General features: G+C 35.2%; 1 protein-coding gene across 6 annotated transcripts in view; it reads right to left on the reverse strand.

The window, feature by feature from the left end:
* MIPOL1 (mirror-image polydactyly 1) overlaps positions 1-17400 on the reverse strand; it is a 290413-nt gene that overhangs the window by 170819 nt on the left and 102194 nt on the right. For all 6 annotated transcript variants that reach the window (XM_020916569.2, XM_070478009.1, XM_020916572.2 and 3 more), the window contains 2 exons: positions 9486-9519; positions 9056-9226 (listed from right to left, as the gene is read on the reverse strand). In XM_020916569.2, coding sequence (XP_020772228.2) covers positions 9056-9226; positions 9486-9519 — 205 coding nt within the window. The remainder of the gene's footprint in view (positions 1-9055; positions 9227-9485; positions 9520-17400) is intronic.

Here is a 17400-nt window from a genome sequence, read left to right on the forward strand (position 1 = left end):
AATAGTGATAGCAAGTGTTAACCCTGCAGCTGGAGAAGCTCTTACATTGCTGGTATAAACTGGTAAAACAACTTCAGGAAAATGTTTAGCATTACCTATGAAAGCTAAATCTGTGACAGCTATTCTCCTGAATATGTTCCAAAAGTAGTGAATGCTTATGCCCACCAAAAGACAGGACTTCATTCATAATAAATCAAAAAGAGAAACAACATACATTTCTAACACCTGTTATTTTCATACAATAGAGCGTAACACTATAATGAAAAAGATAAACCACTGATAACTGTAACAACACACAACATACTGGCATAAATCACACTGGATGAAGGAAGTCAGATACAGAAGAGTACATAGCATGATTCCTTTTATATCAAGCTTAGAAACACGCCAAATGACCTAGGTGTTAGAGGTCAGAAAGTGTTAGTAGTGACTACTTTTGGAAAGGAATTCTGACTAGGAAGAGGCATGGGGGAGCCCTCTGGAGTGCTGCTTCTGTACTATAAAATGGGGTCAATATTCACCAAATTTTCACTTAAGATTTGTGCTCCTTCCTATAAGTCATACATGTATTAAACTGTTTTTTTTAATGCAAATTTAGCTTTCATATCTATTCTTCTATCATTTTTCTTGTTTAGACCCTCATTATCTGTTGCCTGAATTATTACAATAGGATCCCAACTATTTCCTCAGCCTTGGACTCATACTATACAATTCACTTTATGCAGTGCTGTCCAGAAATCTTGTTCAAGAACGTACTTTCTATATTATCAGAAAACTAAAAAAAAATTCAGGAGACCCAACTGCCTAGAAAATAAAATCTAAATTCCTGAGAATTTTATTCATCCAAATTCCCCTTGGATAAAATCTCAACATTTCTGTGTACAATTTTTCTATGAATGCAGTACAAAAATCTATATTTATTTAAAGTGTTTATATTCTTTGATTTAGTATTTCTACTTCTAAGAATTTTCCCTAAGGAAATAAACATGGATGTACATAAAAATTTACATACAAAAATGCTCCTGCCATCAAAAGAAGAGAAAAAACATAACTACCTCCCCAAATAGCATATGAGTTCAATAAATCCATATAAACATTTATAAAAATTAAGAATATCTGACAAAATATAAAATTAAAGTGAAAAAATCAGGTTATCAAGTAGGTTATATGATACGCATTGAAAAAAAGACAAAAGATCTGTGTATCACTGTTTCCCTTCTTGCTTATCTGTACTTGTCCAAAGTTATCTATAGTTTCATAAAGTTGTAAAAATGTTGTAATAAGAAGAAAGAAAGTTATTAGAATAGATCAAATATCAACAATACATTTCAGCAAGGTGGACTGGAAAAAAATGCACAGGCAAATAATTGTGTGATAGACAGGAAAGCAAATTAACAAACTGACAGGGGAAAAAAATTAATAAAAATTTATAGTCACAATAATAAAGAATGTTAAACATGTTTCTGACTTTTCTTGAAAAATGAAACTCTAAATGTTATGATCTATTTTCTTTTCAAGTATGAGTTTCTTGTCAAACTTCTAATAATTTAACAGATCATTATTTTGCATTTATTAGGTGCTAGTTATTACATGAATTACAAGGGATACAAAGTCAAAGCAACACTTAACAATGGAGAGATCTGGAAACTTGGTTATGCTTTCCTCTGCTACTGTGGAATATTACCTTTGATGGTTACATCACTGGTCAGGAATCTGGGTTTGCTCTTCAAGTAGATTTGCTAAAGTTTGTTTACACACAAACAGACAACTCCAGTCATCCTGAGGGTATCTACAGGGGATTGGTTCTAGGAGTTCCTGCGTATATCAAGACCCACTGAAGCTCAAGTCTCTTATATAAAATGCTGTAGTACAATAAATACAGTTAACCCTTGAAAAATAGCAGTTTGAACTACACGGGCCCATGTAGATTTTTTTAAATAAATATACCGTTGGCCCTCCTTATTTGGGGTTTCCACATCTGTGGATTCAACAAACCACAGATAGAAATTTCCATCAGTGGTTGGTTGAATCCACTGTATCTGCCAAACCTATAGATAGGGAAGGCTGACTATATTTAAAATTATCACCTCTTTATAAATCTCCACCACCATCCACTGATCTATAACACTGAGAAACTCAAAAAACCTAACATTGTCATAAAGAAAAGGATGGTCATCTAATCTCCTAAATTCATCAACTTGCCAGCTCATGTATCTATCCAAGTTCTTGAGAGTCATCTGCTACAACGAAAGTAGTTTTACTGTTCCTAGCAAAAGACAACTCTTCTACTTAAGTTCTAGATCCTATCCACTCTCAATCTACTTATCTACTTCAAGACTTTGCTAAAATAATACTCTAGTCTCTCCCTTAAATTCACCTTTCATTCTTTTCTGGTTCATTTCCATCAACAGACCAACAACATGCCTTAGAATCTCCCATTAAAGAAGAAAGAAAAGCTCACCAACCATTCACCCTTACCCTAAACATAAGCCCATTCTCCATCTATTGCCAATTTCTCTATTGCCATTATAGGAAATAAAAGTTGTATACATTCACTCTGTTTAGTTCCTCACCTTTCATTCTCTCCCCAAACCATTGCAATGTGGCCTCTGTCCTGGACAAAACTCTTATCAACATCTCCCATGTGCTCAAATTTAAAAGTAAGGACCCCACTTTCAATGTGCATGACCCCTCGACATCGTTCAAGGGAACTGATCATTCTCAACTTTTGCAAACACTTTTCTTCAGTTTCCTTCTTCATTTCCCATCATTTCTAGTCTCCTCGTGGGCCCTTTCCACTTTGGCCAACTGCTAAATTGTTGACAGACCACAGGGTTTGATCTGAGGCCCACTCTTACTCAATTACCTTTTTCTGGTTTCATCTAGAGTCACAGCTTTAATTATCTGTACACTGATGATGACTGCAATAGCTAAGTGAATACTCAATACTTCCATTTGGATTTTTAAGAATCATCTCAAATATACCATATCCATCAAAAATATAAATTCCCTCTGGAAATACCCTGATCACCACCCACACCCAACCCCCCACCTTAACTTGCTCATCACAAAAACTAAAGCAAACAATCTACACAGCATTCAAGTCCAAAACAGACTCAGCCTAATTCTTTCAGCTCCCTTATGCCCCAAACCAATCTGTCTTAAAGATCTACTCGCTATACTCTTCAAATATTTTCCAAATCTGTCTACTTCTCCAAATCTATACTTCCTCCTATGAGCTAGCATCAGTTTCATCTTTGGCTTGGACTATTGCAACAGGTTTCTCCTTCAATAAGACACTAATTTGAGTGCTTACCATGGCACATAAAACCTTACAAATTTGTCTGCTGCCTGTCTCTTCTATCTCATCAGCTGCTATCTTCCTTGTTCACTGCTCTTCAACCATATTTAAGCTTGGAGCATTTACATCAGTGCCTTGAACACACAAAGGTTGTTTCCTCTCACAGCACATTGCTGATGTACTCTTTCCTGATGGAATGCTCTCTTTATAGATTAACATGACTGGACCCTTCTTCTTTTTCAAGTCTCAGTTCAACTATTCACCAGAATTCAACAATTCAACAAAAGGACTGCCTTGATCATGCAATTTAAAGTGACAATCCTATGACCAATTGTGGTCACTCTCCATTACCTTTATATTTTGATAACATCACTAACTGAAAATACTTCATTCATTTGTTTGTTCACTATCTCTATTACCATACTAAAATATAGGTTCCATAAAAGTAAAAACCTTCTATCCCTGGATTGGGATGATCTCCTGGAGATCAGGAGATTGGATGATCTCCTGGAAAGGCTACCCACTCCAGTATTCTGGCCTGGAGAATTCCATGGACTGTAATCCATGGGGACACAAAGAGGTGGACATGACTGAGCGACTTCCACTTTCACTGAGTCCCCCAACACAGACATATAACAGGTCCTCAGTAAAATGTGGACAAATAAATATTTCAATAACTCCTTTTAGTTCAGTTTATCTTGAAATACATAGGGAAACAGTGGAAACAACGGCTGACTTTATTTTCTTGGGCTCCAAAATCACTGCAGATAGTAACTGCAGCCATGAAATTAAAAGACACTTACTCCTTAGAAGGAAAGTTATGACCAACCTAGACGGCATATTTAAAAACAGAGACATTACTTTGCCAACAAATGTCTGTCTAGTCAAGGCTATGATTTTTCCAGTAGTCATGTACAGATGTGAGAGTTGGACTACAAAGAAAGCTGAGCACAGAAGAATGAATGCTTCTGAATTGTGGTGTTGGAGAGAAGACTCTTCAGAGCCCCTTGGACTGCAAGGAGATCCAACCAATCCATCCTAAAGGAAATCAGTCCTGAATATTCATTGGAAGGACTGATGCTGAAGCTGAAACTTCAATACTTTGGCCACCCGATGCAAAGAACGGACTCATTTGAAAAGACCCTGATGCTGGGAAAGATTGAAGGCAGGAGGAGAAGGGGACGACAGAGGATGAGATGGCTGGATGGCATACCAACTCAATGGACATGAGTTTGAGTAAGCTCCGGGAGTTGGCAATGCACAGGGAGGCCTGGTGTGCTGCAGTTCATGGGGTCACAAAGAGTCGGACACAACTGAGCAATTGAACTGAACTGATCTTGAAACAGATCTAAAATATAAAATAGGGGAGGTGGGAGTGGGGATCGGGATGGGGAATACATGTAAATCCATGGCTGATTCATGTCAATGTATGGCAAAGACCACTACAATATTGTAAAGTAATTAGCCTCCAACTAATAAAAAAAAAGAAAAGAAAAAATAAATAAATAAAATAAAATATAAAATAGTTGAGCTCATCAGTTAATTAATTCATCTATTTTGTGCCTGCACTGTCCTAAGGACTAATAGACACAGATAAAGAACAGTTCCTACCTTCAAGTTAGGTGGGAAGATAGGCATGAAGTCAATTAACTGTACTGCAGTGTGACAAGTAGTATAATAGGATGTAAAGCAAAATGTGGGCACAAAGTAGATACTTATCAATACTGTGACATGTAAGAGACCTTTAAGGAAGAGATAATATTTAAATTAGCTATAAAGCAGTAGGTAGATGAGAGAGTAACAAGTGAATAGAAGCATGTGTCAGTGAGAGGGGGAAATCCACTTAAAAGTACAAAGAGTTACAAAGCATCACCTGTACTTGTGGTACACTGTTCAGCTGTCTTCTTAGAATTTTATTCATTGTAATCCTGTACTGGATTCACATCTTCCTCTTAACTGGTTTATTTTTCATTTTGCTAGAGCTTACTGCATGGTATATCAACAGCTTGCAAGCTATAGAGAAGCAAGAACCTGACTAGTGAAATGGTTAGCTGAATTTCTTTAATTACCCTGGTATTTACTCTGTGGTCCTCCCTGCTTTTTATATTTGTCAACTGTGGACCTGAAAGGTCTCAGGATCTATAGTTTTTATTACAGCATTTGACAGAAGTAACTATCAAAAAAAGATGTGTTAATTATATTTTGGTTAAAAGAGGCACACAAATGTTTTAAAAATATTTTCAACAACAAACATAATAAAGAAAAGTGCACAGATGAAAAAGGGTTACTATTGAATTTAGGGATTTGGAATGACTCTTTTCCAGAAAATAGTGATGAGTTAAGATTCTCTGCATGGTGTTCAGGTAATAGAAATTTATGGTCACTCATTCAGCCTTGATAGGCCAGGAAGGAAAATTAATAACTAGAAGACAAAAAAGGAAAAGGAAACTCAGGGAAAGGATACTGAGATGCTTGACCTGGGGAAAGAGAAAATAGTGCTAATTAAGGTGCCATTTCTGTGGTATTCTTTTCAAAGACACAAAATCTCATTCTAACCATAAGAAAAGGGTATAGTCTCAGCTTTAGTCCGAAGGCCTGAAAACCAGGAAAGTCAATGATGTAAGACTCAGATGCTAATGTCATCCAGAAACACCCTCACAGACACAATCAGAAATAATGTCTAATCAAAAAGCTGGGCACCCCATGGTCCAGTCAAGTTTTCACATAATTATCATACTATTCCTTGGGGTTCTGGCTAAATTAGACTGGTTCTAGGCTAGTTTTGATTTCCCAGGATATGCATAGATGGTTAGAGCCTGGCAGGAGAAGGCTTCAGGCCTTACTGATAGTTGTAGTCCACAGAATAATATTATATTTTCATTGATTGGAACTTGGCTGGTACCCAGTGCAATAGGTGAAGGGCCTAGCCTCTGAGCACTGAATAAGTAAGGCGTGAGAATGAAGGTTGGGGTATGGACTTTTGCCAAAAGGGTTACGGGGGTTGGTATATAAAATATATCCAAAACACAAAAGCAAAGACCTTGTAATAAAGACTCGGAATATAGTAGGGATGAAGGAAGAAAGTGGTCAGTTCTCTATATACATGGATGTTTTAGTTAACAAAATAAATGATTTCTAAAACATCCTAAACTGGAGTTTATACCTGTAATTGTTGTAAGCTCATAAAAATAATTTTGACTCTCTCTTTAACAATATAGGGCTTCCCTAGTGGTTCAGACAGTAAAATATCTCCCTGCAATGTAGAAGACCTGGGTTTGATCCCTGTGCTAGGAAGACCCCCTGGAGAAAGGAATAGCTACCCACTCCAGTATTCTTGCCTGCAGAATTCCATGGACAGAGGAGCCTGGAGGGCTACAATCCATGGGGTGACAAAGAGTCAGACACAACTGAGCAACTAACACTTCACTTTTTTAAAACAATATACTGAATGATCCAAGATTAAATACACTTGGTAGGGTACAAAATGCTTAAAAAAAAAAACTTGCGCATTTAAAAAGTTTAAATTGAACTTTTCCCAATTTTAATCTGAAGATAAATGATCAATGTCAGATTTTCACATTGAGATAGGAGAATTATTTGCGGCAGAACAGTGCTCTAGCCAAGAAAAAAGAAAGCTAGATTAAAATTTAAAAGTCATGTTTCAGACAGCAGAAGACTGCTGCTGCAACAATGACTTGAGCAGCTAGAATTCTGAAGAGGGTTTTTAGCTGGAGACAGGTGATTTTAAGATTGGAAGTCGTTTTCTCCTCCTAAGTTTTAAAGGGTCAAGGAATGGGCAAGAGGCTGAGATATCAGGCTGTGACTACAGAGAGGACTCTGGTTGGAGAACAGAGAAGTCATCTAAGCCTCTGGCATTTATGCAGGGCTGAAGTGACAAAATTAGAGATTTGAGAGTTGTTTCCATCTCAGATCATTTGCTAAATCCCAAACCTGTACAGGGCTCAAAGTTAAAAAGCTAAGCCCTAAGCCCTGTGAAAAGAACACTGGCATTTCCAACAGTCTTAAAATGCTGAGGAGACAAACACAAGACTAGAGGATCTTCCAGGAGTAGGTCCCTAATGAATACTCAGCTCTCAGCTCAGGAAGCCTCACCAAAAGCACAGGGGTAAACCGCAGGTAGACCAAGATGTACCAAAACTCAGCCAGCCTTCAAGGATTTTCTAAAGAACGTCAGATACTGATAGAAGTGAACTAATAGGAAATATTTTATGAAGTAGAAAAGGGACAACTGGTTAAGTGATAAGCTTAAGCAAGCAAGAAAAGAGCTCCACTAGTGTGAAAGAGAGAAGTTGTCTGCAAACAGAAATATGTAAGAAAGATATAAAGTAGAAAAGGCAGAGTATATGGGTGCCACACACAGGTAGGTTGGTCAATAATTTGGTGGGGACAAGCAGAAATTTCTCTTTCTATTGGCGAGAAGAGGTTGGATAGTTGAAGAGAAAGGAAGAAGATAAAGGAGTCCTCCAGAGGGGGAGAGTGAGTGGACTAGCAAAAGGCAAGAAGATTATCAGGCAACACCATGGGTCTACTTGAAGACAACTATCATGAACAGTTCAGTCATCAAATGTATGTGACAGACTCTTGCCATATAAAGCTTTGAAGGTATAGAATAGGCAGAAAGTTAAATTTATAAAACTTGGGTTTTGTTAGGTGAGCAGGACAAAGGAAGAAGGTCAGGACAACTGAGGTTATCTTACATACAAGTAGGAGATAATTATGGTGACCCAAGGAATCTAAGCTAGATAGAGGACATGAAGGGGTTGAAGGAAAGGCAAAGAGGTGATAAGATCAATATAATCAGGTGCCAGTAAAGTTGAAAATTTGCTAGAGTTTTAGAGTGAGCTGGAAAGATAGTAAGTGGACGCTTGAAATTGAGACTGACAATGACCAAGAATAAGGTATGATCATAGGGTGGATAGCAGAATGGGTAAAGGGCATCTGGAAAATTGGAGGAGAGAGATTCAGAGAGATGAGATAGCTACTGAGAGAATCATCCACATAGATATTTAAATCACCAAGAATTGTGACAGAAATAAGCTAAAGAAAGAGTAAAATAGATCCTAAAATCTTTGAGATGAAGGAAGCTATATGGGAGTGTATACATGACTGCAACAGGAGTGTGTAATGGGTGGTACAATCTGATGCATGGGTCTCAAAGCTGGAGGTGTTTAGAGAGAAAAAAGGAACAATGATCTAAAAGCACTAGTCAAACAAGCCGGCAAGGCCAGTGGCCCAACTGCTGGGGGAGGGAATACATTCACACTTGAGAGAACTGCATTGGAAGCTGCATCCTCAGGGTGGTGATCAGGTTTCAGTTGGAGCAGGAAGGTGCAAACAATGTTCAGAAAGGAATACCCTAATAATTTGATTCATTTATCCATGTTTACTAAAAGGTACTGAATTAGGCACTGGGAATAAAACAGTAATAAAGACATAATCTCAGCCCTCCCAAAACTGTGACTCAAGTAAGAAGTCTCATATAAAAGCGATTACTTTAAAGAATTGAACTAAATTTTTATAAAAAGCTAACAGTTTTATTAAGAAATGAGGATGCATATATTTGAAGAATGATATAACAAAATATGTGATTACCTTAATATAGCTAATCACTGTGGTATTAATTATAAGCTAAAAACTAATTTGAATTAAGAATAAGTGGGGGAAAGTCATTTTTTAATGTAAAGAAAGAGGGGAAAATGGTAGACATAGCTTTTTACAGATACATGCAGTTACCTGAGACAAAGCAGCATCTCGTTCTTCAATCACTGCGTTCATTTCTTCTGCAGTTATTCTCTTTTTACATTCCTTGGTCTTGTAGATTCTATCCACAATTATAGCTCCATTCTTCTGAATAGCTACCCCTGTGTCTGCGTTGTTTATTCTGTTCAGTAATTCCTGTAATGTCTACCAACACCATTATATGTTAGTCAGACATGAAGTTTTAATATATTTTATTTAATATAGGGTTTTAATTAATAGGCACATGTGAATTGTAAATTGACTGAGTGAAGTGATTGAATTTTCATATTGCAGCAAAGATGTACATTATTAGTGTGTCAATTCTGCTTTTTCCCACATCTTAGTTCTTGAAACCCACTCAATTGAACTTAAGCCTCTAAGATATAAGACTGACATCAAGAAATCTCCTCGGAGAATGGCTTACCATGTCATTTTCTTCAGGGTTAATATTTTCTAGCCTAGAAAAAAGGGACACAGAAAGCCTGATCAGTAGCATTTCCTTAGTGCAGCAAAATGAGTTCGCTTTTTAAATCTTTAGAACCTCAAGTAATTTCATTCGACTAGTCTTTAGAGTCAACCATGACACTGAACATATTAAAGTGCCACCTGCTCGACTCCATCTTTCAATAATGCTCCATATCTTCTGCACTGACTTCAGACTGTTAAGTTATTAATGTTTACTGCTATATATGACTACAAGGATCAATTGTTCATATGTGCTTAGATGAAGAAAGTTCCCCAGTGATAGAAGCACTCATTCTCATCATTATATTTATTTCTGGACTTTCAATTCTTAGCAGAAACTGTATTTCCTCTCCTTTTTGGACATCATCACAAATAAAACAAGGCAAGTATTTTTTACTACGGAGTTTAACAATGTTCCCTCAAAAAGCAACAACAAAGAATTACCACTAAATTTGACCTGAGAATCTCCTGTTGCTATCTATTTGGTAAAACAAATATACTGTGTAGAAACGCTGACCAAAACTGGGCCACACTTTTAGATGTCTAATATTATTTTCTCTTCTGCATAACATAGAATTATTCAAATTAAGGGCAAAAAAGGTAAAGTTGTTTCCATCATAAATGCATTTTTGTCTTACAAGAGTCATAGTGCTGGGGGAGGATGGGATGGGAGGTAGAGAGGGAAGCTCAAGAGGGAGGGGACATATGCATACCTATGTATACATATGTATACCATGTTGATGTATGGCAGAAAGTAACACAGTATTGTAAAAGCAATTATCCTCCAATTAAAAATAAATTTTAAAAAAAGTCTTAGTGCTCACTGAAATGTTTGCTGATGTTGGTAAACTGAAAAAATGCAGTAAAGAAAGAAGTTCTAAATCACATATTTAGAAAATGTCTGTAATGTAACTTAGGCGATAATTAAATTTGGTAGATTAAATGAAACTCTATCATGGATACCAGTGAAATAACTTAGATTTTAGAAATGATTTCAATTATTTAAAAACTGTACTAGGGAATTTCCTGGTGGTCTAGTGGTTAGGGCTCTGTGCTTCCACTGAAAGGGGCATGGGTTCAATCCCTGGTTGGGGAACTAAGATCAGACATGATGTGCGGTGCAACCAAAAAAAAAAAAAAAAAGGCAAAATAAAAATTGGACTAAAAATTTTATATATCCAAATTTTTGTTTTGATTTTTTTCCCCCTCTATTTCTTTGCTCCTATGATTTAACATTTACTACACACACAAAAAAAGGATACTAGGGAAAAATAAAAGATACTTAATAAATTTATTACAAAATTGTTCCAAACTCCACAGTTCAAACTACTACATCAATAGAGAGGAAGTAAAGATTTTAGAACACTGCATTTTCACAGGAAAAAATATGAATGTATGTAAAAAAAAACTATTTCTACCCATATTTAAATAGTGTAAGTTAACAAGTAGGTGAAGCAATTTTGAATTATATATATTTAATGTATTATATCTCAAACTCCTAATGTCCCCTTGGATTCACATTCCAATAAGGGTAAATATGTACTCTAATCTTTTATCTTTTTCTCCCCAAATCAATCCAAAGTTTTCAAATATTCTGCTTCATAGAAGCTTAGTTTATAAGAACTATGAAGATAATCACTTCTTTTACTCAATTAAAAAATACAGTGGAAAAGTATAAGATAAAATTCTTACACTTGTTTAAGATCATATAAAACTATTTGAAAAACATGAGCAGCTTTAACCACCAGTTACTGGTTGGCTAAATATGATTTTTAAGAAAGCCATAGGTGGTGAGAAATATTTACCTTAATGTTGTTCTCTACAGATGAAATCAAAGTAAGAGCTCATCAAAGACAGTTTCCAAAGATGATTAAATTTTCATAAATTTAACAATTGATTAAACTTGATCATTTAAAATGGGAAAAGACACATGGAAATTAAGCGTTTAGATGTACAGATTACTGGAAACAAAAAAACTTATTTCTCAGTATTACGCATCTCCCCCTTTTTTTTGTTTCAAAGAATTACATATGGATGAAAAGAAAATGGCAGTAGAGACAGGTTAACTAATTCATATGTTCCAAATAATCAACACGATAAAAAGTGCATGGAATTCCTGTATAGTATCTGTACATTTTTTTCAGGCACTGCAAAATGAAGAGTTATTACCTTAAGGAAAATCAAATTAAGAGTTTAAATGATTTAAATTAACAGTTTTCAACAGGAAATGGTTAAGATAACTGTATTTAATCTAATATTAAATTCTCTGCTAACAACTAAAATTTAAAAAAAAAATATTAAAATCGAATTTTCTTAGCAGATGTTATATACTGGATCCTCAGTATATGAATGCAGAATTCTGATTATAAATAACTTGTGTGGTTGTCTTTCAAAGTACATGATATACAGTGATTTATCACTTTCTGATAAATGAATTTGAATCATGTTTTAGTGAGTACTTCAGGTCTGAAATACAGGGCATGAGTGAGTGAGCCAAGTCAGCCACTTACGTGAATCTCAATTTTGCTTTATTATGACCTTTTAAAATTAATGTAAGTATAAAGACAAATGGTCACTAAGAGAAAAATAAAACATGAAAAGAAAAACTTAAAAACTCTCGTACAAAACAACAATGAGTCATCACCTAATACCTGTTAGAATAGCTGTTATCAAAACGACAAAACAGTATATTTGACACATTTTTCTGAGGTGGATCATTCAATATCTACTTAAAGATTAAAAATCAAGAAAAGTGGCTTCCAGAAGATTAAATATAGTTCTATGGTAAGTACATACCATACTGTATCACTAATGAAAATAAAAATTAGACAAACAACTTACCTTTAAAAAACTGAAGCAATTTAAAACAGTTATATAAGACATTCAACTTTCTATGTAAAATGACTTTTTAAGCTTAAGGTTTACTAGCAGCGTGTACAACATATAAGTTTTATTTGCTTAATAAAGACAAAATAATAGTTGTCATATGAAATACAGCTGACAAATTATACATTATATATCAATAGAAAGTTTACAATTAAACAAAAGAAACTCAACCTTTCATAAACTCTAAATTATTCCTATAACAGTCTAATTAGACAGTCATGATAATCAGTAAGAATATTGCTGAAGTAAATGTCCATGGGCTCAAGTTTCAATTGATTTCCTATACCATGCAAATTCTGACTGACAACCTTGCACTCTAAGTGAAAAGACTCATGCACGAAATGTCACATTTCTTGATTTATTCCTAAATCAGTCAATATAACATCTTTTCCTTCTGAACCTAGAGTCATTTACCTTGTTCAATGGGAAGAAGCAAAACTTTGACCCCAAATGATAAAAATAATTAATGGTCAGCTTATCAGAAAATCCTGAAGTGTTTATTTTTTCTCTAAGTCTCATTTTTTACACAGTGCCACCTTTAATACGGTACAAAAAAATACACCAATAATAACAGACTGAAAAAAGATATCATGATCTCAAAAGCTGGAATGTTCATATGCACGCATGTCTATATTGGCATGATACAAAAGTCATTTTACCTTGAATCCTTTTTATTTTTTCCTAGTTCTGGATAGAAGCAAAAGAGACAAAAAAGCATTAAAAATTCAGGGAGTAAGGGAAAGCAGAGAAGTGACAGAATAATAAGACAAAACAAACATTATACAGAAAGAAGCAAAGTAGATCAGAAGTGGAAAAAAAACAGTAAGAGAAAAGAGAAGGAAGGAATTTCCAGATAACAGGAAGCAAGAAATGAGGAATTAAAAAAGAAATGTTGGAGAAGGAAATGGCAACCCACTCCAGTATTCTTGCCTAGGAAATTCCATGGACAGAGGAAGCCTGGCCTGCTACAGTCTATGGGGTCACAAAGAGTCAGACACAACTGAGCAACCGAACACATATGCTATTACGAGACCAAAGGAAAGAGAAAGTTCAAACTGAGAATAACTATTACATCCCATCAATATGGGATAAATTGATATGGAATACTTTGCTCTGCAAAGTAGAGCACTATCTCTCAAACCAAGGAAAAAGGTCGTTGTTTAGAGAAATAAAGATGCAAAACCCTTTTTAAAAAAGAGAGAGATGCAAAATAATTCATATATTTTCTTCTTATACACAGTGCTTCTAAATATGCCTTTCAGTCAAGCAAAGCTCAGTTATAAATTGGTTCCATCTTAACAAAGATTTAGTCTGAAATGCACTACTGACGGTCAGAGTTCAAAGACCTCAGCTAACTAGAAAGGAACCTCTACAAAGCCATATAAAACTGTACTGACATGCTATTTGTTGCTGCTGTTGTTCTTGCTTCTTATACATTTGTCCTGATCCCCTTACCTGAAACCCTAGACTGTAATAAAGTAGCAGCTGTCTGTAAACTTTTCCTAGGAACTAAAAATTCTTCATTATCACTTGAAATTATTTTAAATATTTATGTAATTATTTACTTGATGCTGATCTTAACTGAGATCATAATGCCGTGTTCCCAGCAACTAGCAGTGTTGACACTGACACTTAGCACATATTCAATGAAGTATTTATTGAATGGACTAATTAACTAAAAGAGAAGGCTTAGAATAGGACTGTTTTCCTTTTCTCCCTTCTCCAGTCTTCCCTCAATATAAACTCTACCTAGAACAAAATGAAAAAGGCTATACCTCAAAGAAGCCTAATTTCCATGTATTGCAATAAAAACTATAACAAAACATATATACAAATGAAAATAGACAATGGAGGCTAAAAAATTTAAAGAGGGTTCAATTTAGATCCATCTTTTAAAGAGACAGAATGAACTGACCATCTCCTCGTCCATAAAGCAAGTCATATTTCCAAGGGAAAAAAAAAGAGATAGAATGAACAAAACAATTTAAGAGGAATTCTGAGGAAGAAGTTTTGGTTTGGATATGTAGGAGAGCGGCTACGCCACTGATTGGTACAGGGAATTAAGGAGAATCAGGTTTTAAAAATAAATTAATAATTCCATTTTTGGATATGATAAGTTTGAGTTACCCGAATAGATCTGAGGTAGCTACAACATGTGACTTACTATGACTCCTTAGGCAGGGAGTCAATCACTCTTAAGCTTGCTCACCTATAAAGCTTGAATATCACCTACCTCAATGAGTTGTGACACTACATAAAAAATTGATTTGTAATCTTTTCAAGGCAAATTTCATTTCAAAAAACACTCTATTTATAAGCAAAATTCATGATTAAAATTGGTGATCTCCTGGAGTAGGAAATGGCAACCCACTCCAGTATTCTTGCCTGGAAAATTCCACGAACAGAGAAGCCTGGAGGGCTGCAGTCCATGGGGACACAGAGTTGGACATGATGGAGCACATATAGCGGAGCACATATGTGTATGTATAACAGGTTCATTTTGCTGTGCACCTGAAACTAACACAACATTGTAAATCAACAATGCACAAATAAAAATGATTTAAAAAACGAATCATCAATCTGCATAAAAGATTTACGGTCATAAATTATATGTGAAGTGTAGTACTGTGAATGGTTGATAAGTTGAAGCTAATAATACTTGCAAATCCCTAAAGAAGAGCTCTAAAGGTATTAATATCTGCATTATTGAAATAAGAAAAAAGGTATCTATTTGGAGAGTATGTTTAAACACATTCGGCCCCAACAACTGTTGGGGAATACCTTGCAGAATCAGTCTGCTTTTGTAGATAAAAACAAACTGATTCTGCAAGGTATATGAAAAGGCAAATGTACCAGAATAGTCAAAATAGTTCTATAATAGAAGAGCAAAGTTTAGAAGGATGACATCTGATTTCAAGATTTAGCAATCAAGAGTGTGTGGTACTGGCAATGACAGTGACAGACTCACAGATCAATGGAACAGAAAAGAAAGTCCTGAAATTAACCCACGTGAATACAGTCAATTGATTTTTGGCAAAGGTGCAAATGAAATTAGTGGAGAAATGATACCTTTTGCACAAATGGTGCTGGAATAAATAAATGTCCAGATGTAAAAGTAAAACTGTATGTACCATGTACGACCTTACACAAAAATCAATTAAAAATGAATTATAGAACTACATGTAAAACACGAAATTTATAAATTCTAGAAGAAAACACAGGAGAAAAATTGGTGTGACCTAACATGTGGCACTGAGTTTTAGATTCAATACCAAAAGTACAAAACATAAAAGAAAAACAAATAAATTGGATTTTATCAAAATTTAAAACTTATATTCTGCTAAACATATTGTTGAGAGACCAAAAATACTAAACATGAACTGCAAGAAAATATTTGAAAATCACCTATCTGATAAAGGACCCAAATACAGAATGCATAAAGAACACTTAAAATTAACAAAAGAAAATAATCCAACTTCAGAAACTGGTCAAATATCTGAACAGACACTTTACCAAAGAAGATACACAGCTGGTTTACCTGCTCAATATCATCTTTATTAGATAATGACTAAATGCCTAAAACAGGAAACCTAACCAAACAAAAAGGACAATTACAAATGCTGGCAAGGATAGTGAGCAATGAGAATTCTGAGTCACTGCTGGGTGGGCACATCCCTTTTATAAAACATTTTACATGTTTTATAGTGCCAGAAAGTAAGAAAATGTTCAAAAACCAAAAGGATGAGAACAAGCCAAAGGCATACAGGAATCACCTGAAAGAGTTTCCAATGGTCAAAACTGGAACACTCCAAGAAACAAAATAACACAGAATTTGATTATAACTCAAAGTATTAATTAAATGAATATCAATGAGTCCATACTGACATAACTCAGCACATAAATGAGGGATAAAAATCTCCTGTATTGAAGAATCACAAATAATTTATATAGATATTCTCCACTAAGAAAGGTAGAACTCAGTGAACCAGGACTTCCCTGGTGGTTCAGCGGTTAAGAATCTGCTTTCCAATGCAGGGCTGGATCCCTGGTCAGGGAACTGAGACCCCACATGCTGCAGGGCAACTAAGCCCATGCACCACACCTAGAGAAGCCTGCGTGCCGCAGCGAAGACCCAGTACAACCAAAAAAACTTAACCTCCTAGCCCACACTCTCCAGCCCACCATTGAGCATAGGCTGCATTTTAGCGATCTGATTCAAAGAGCAGAGTATAAAAGAGGAATGTGGGTAACTTTACAATGAAGAAACATGGCAAGCACTACCTTGATTGGGAGACCAAAATTAACATCCCTGGCTGAAAGTCATGTTGACAGAATATAATCTTGAAATGATGTGATAAAAATGGCATTTCACTTCTGTCTATACTATTTGTCCCATAAGACCAATATATCAGTCTAATCATGAGAAAGACCTCAGAAAAACTGACATTGAGAAACATTCTATAAAATACCTGACCAGTACTCCAAAAAACTGTCACATCATCAAAAACAAGGAAAGTCTGAGAAAATGTCACAGCCAGAGTAGGCAAAGGAGACACAGTAACTAAATGCCTATGGAATCCTGGATAGGATCATGGAAAATAAAAAGGACATTAGAGAAAAGTAGTGAAATCTGAATAAAGTATGACCTATAGTAAATAGTTGTATAATAATGTTGATTTCTCTCCTGTGACATGTATATCATAGTAATACAAAATGGTAGCAAAAAAAGAAACTGGGAGAGCGTTATATAAACTTTGTATTATCCTCACAACCTTTCTGTAAATCTGAAAGTATTCTAAAATGAAAAGTTTATTATAAAAAAAGTCCAAGTAAAGACAGTGGAGTGAAATCTGAACACAAATCCATCTACCCCATCACATACCACTTGAACAGAAGATAAAAATTAAACTGTAGAGGAAGCAGGACACCATGTAGTAATTTTTTAAAGTAAGGACAAGGTGGAGGGTGGAAAAATGATTTGAACAGGT

The sequence above is a fragment of the Odocoileus virginianus genome, chromosome 16 (assembly GCF_023699985.2).
Source record: "Odocoileus virginianus isolate 20LAN1187 ecotype Illinois chromosome 16, Ovbor_1.2, whole genome shotgun sequence".
Classification (NCBI taxonomy): Eukaryota; Metazoa; Chordata; class Mammalia; order Artiodactyla; family Cervidae; genus Odocoileus; species Odocoileus virginianus.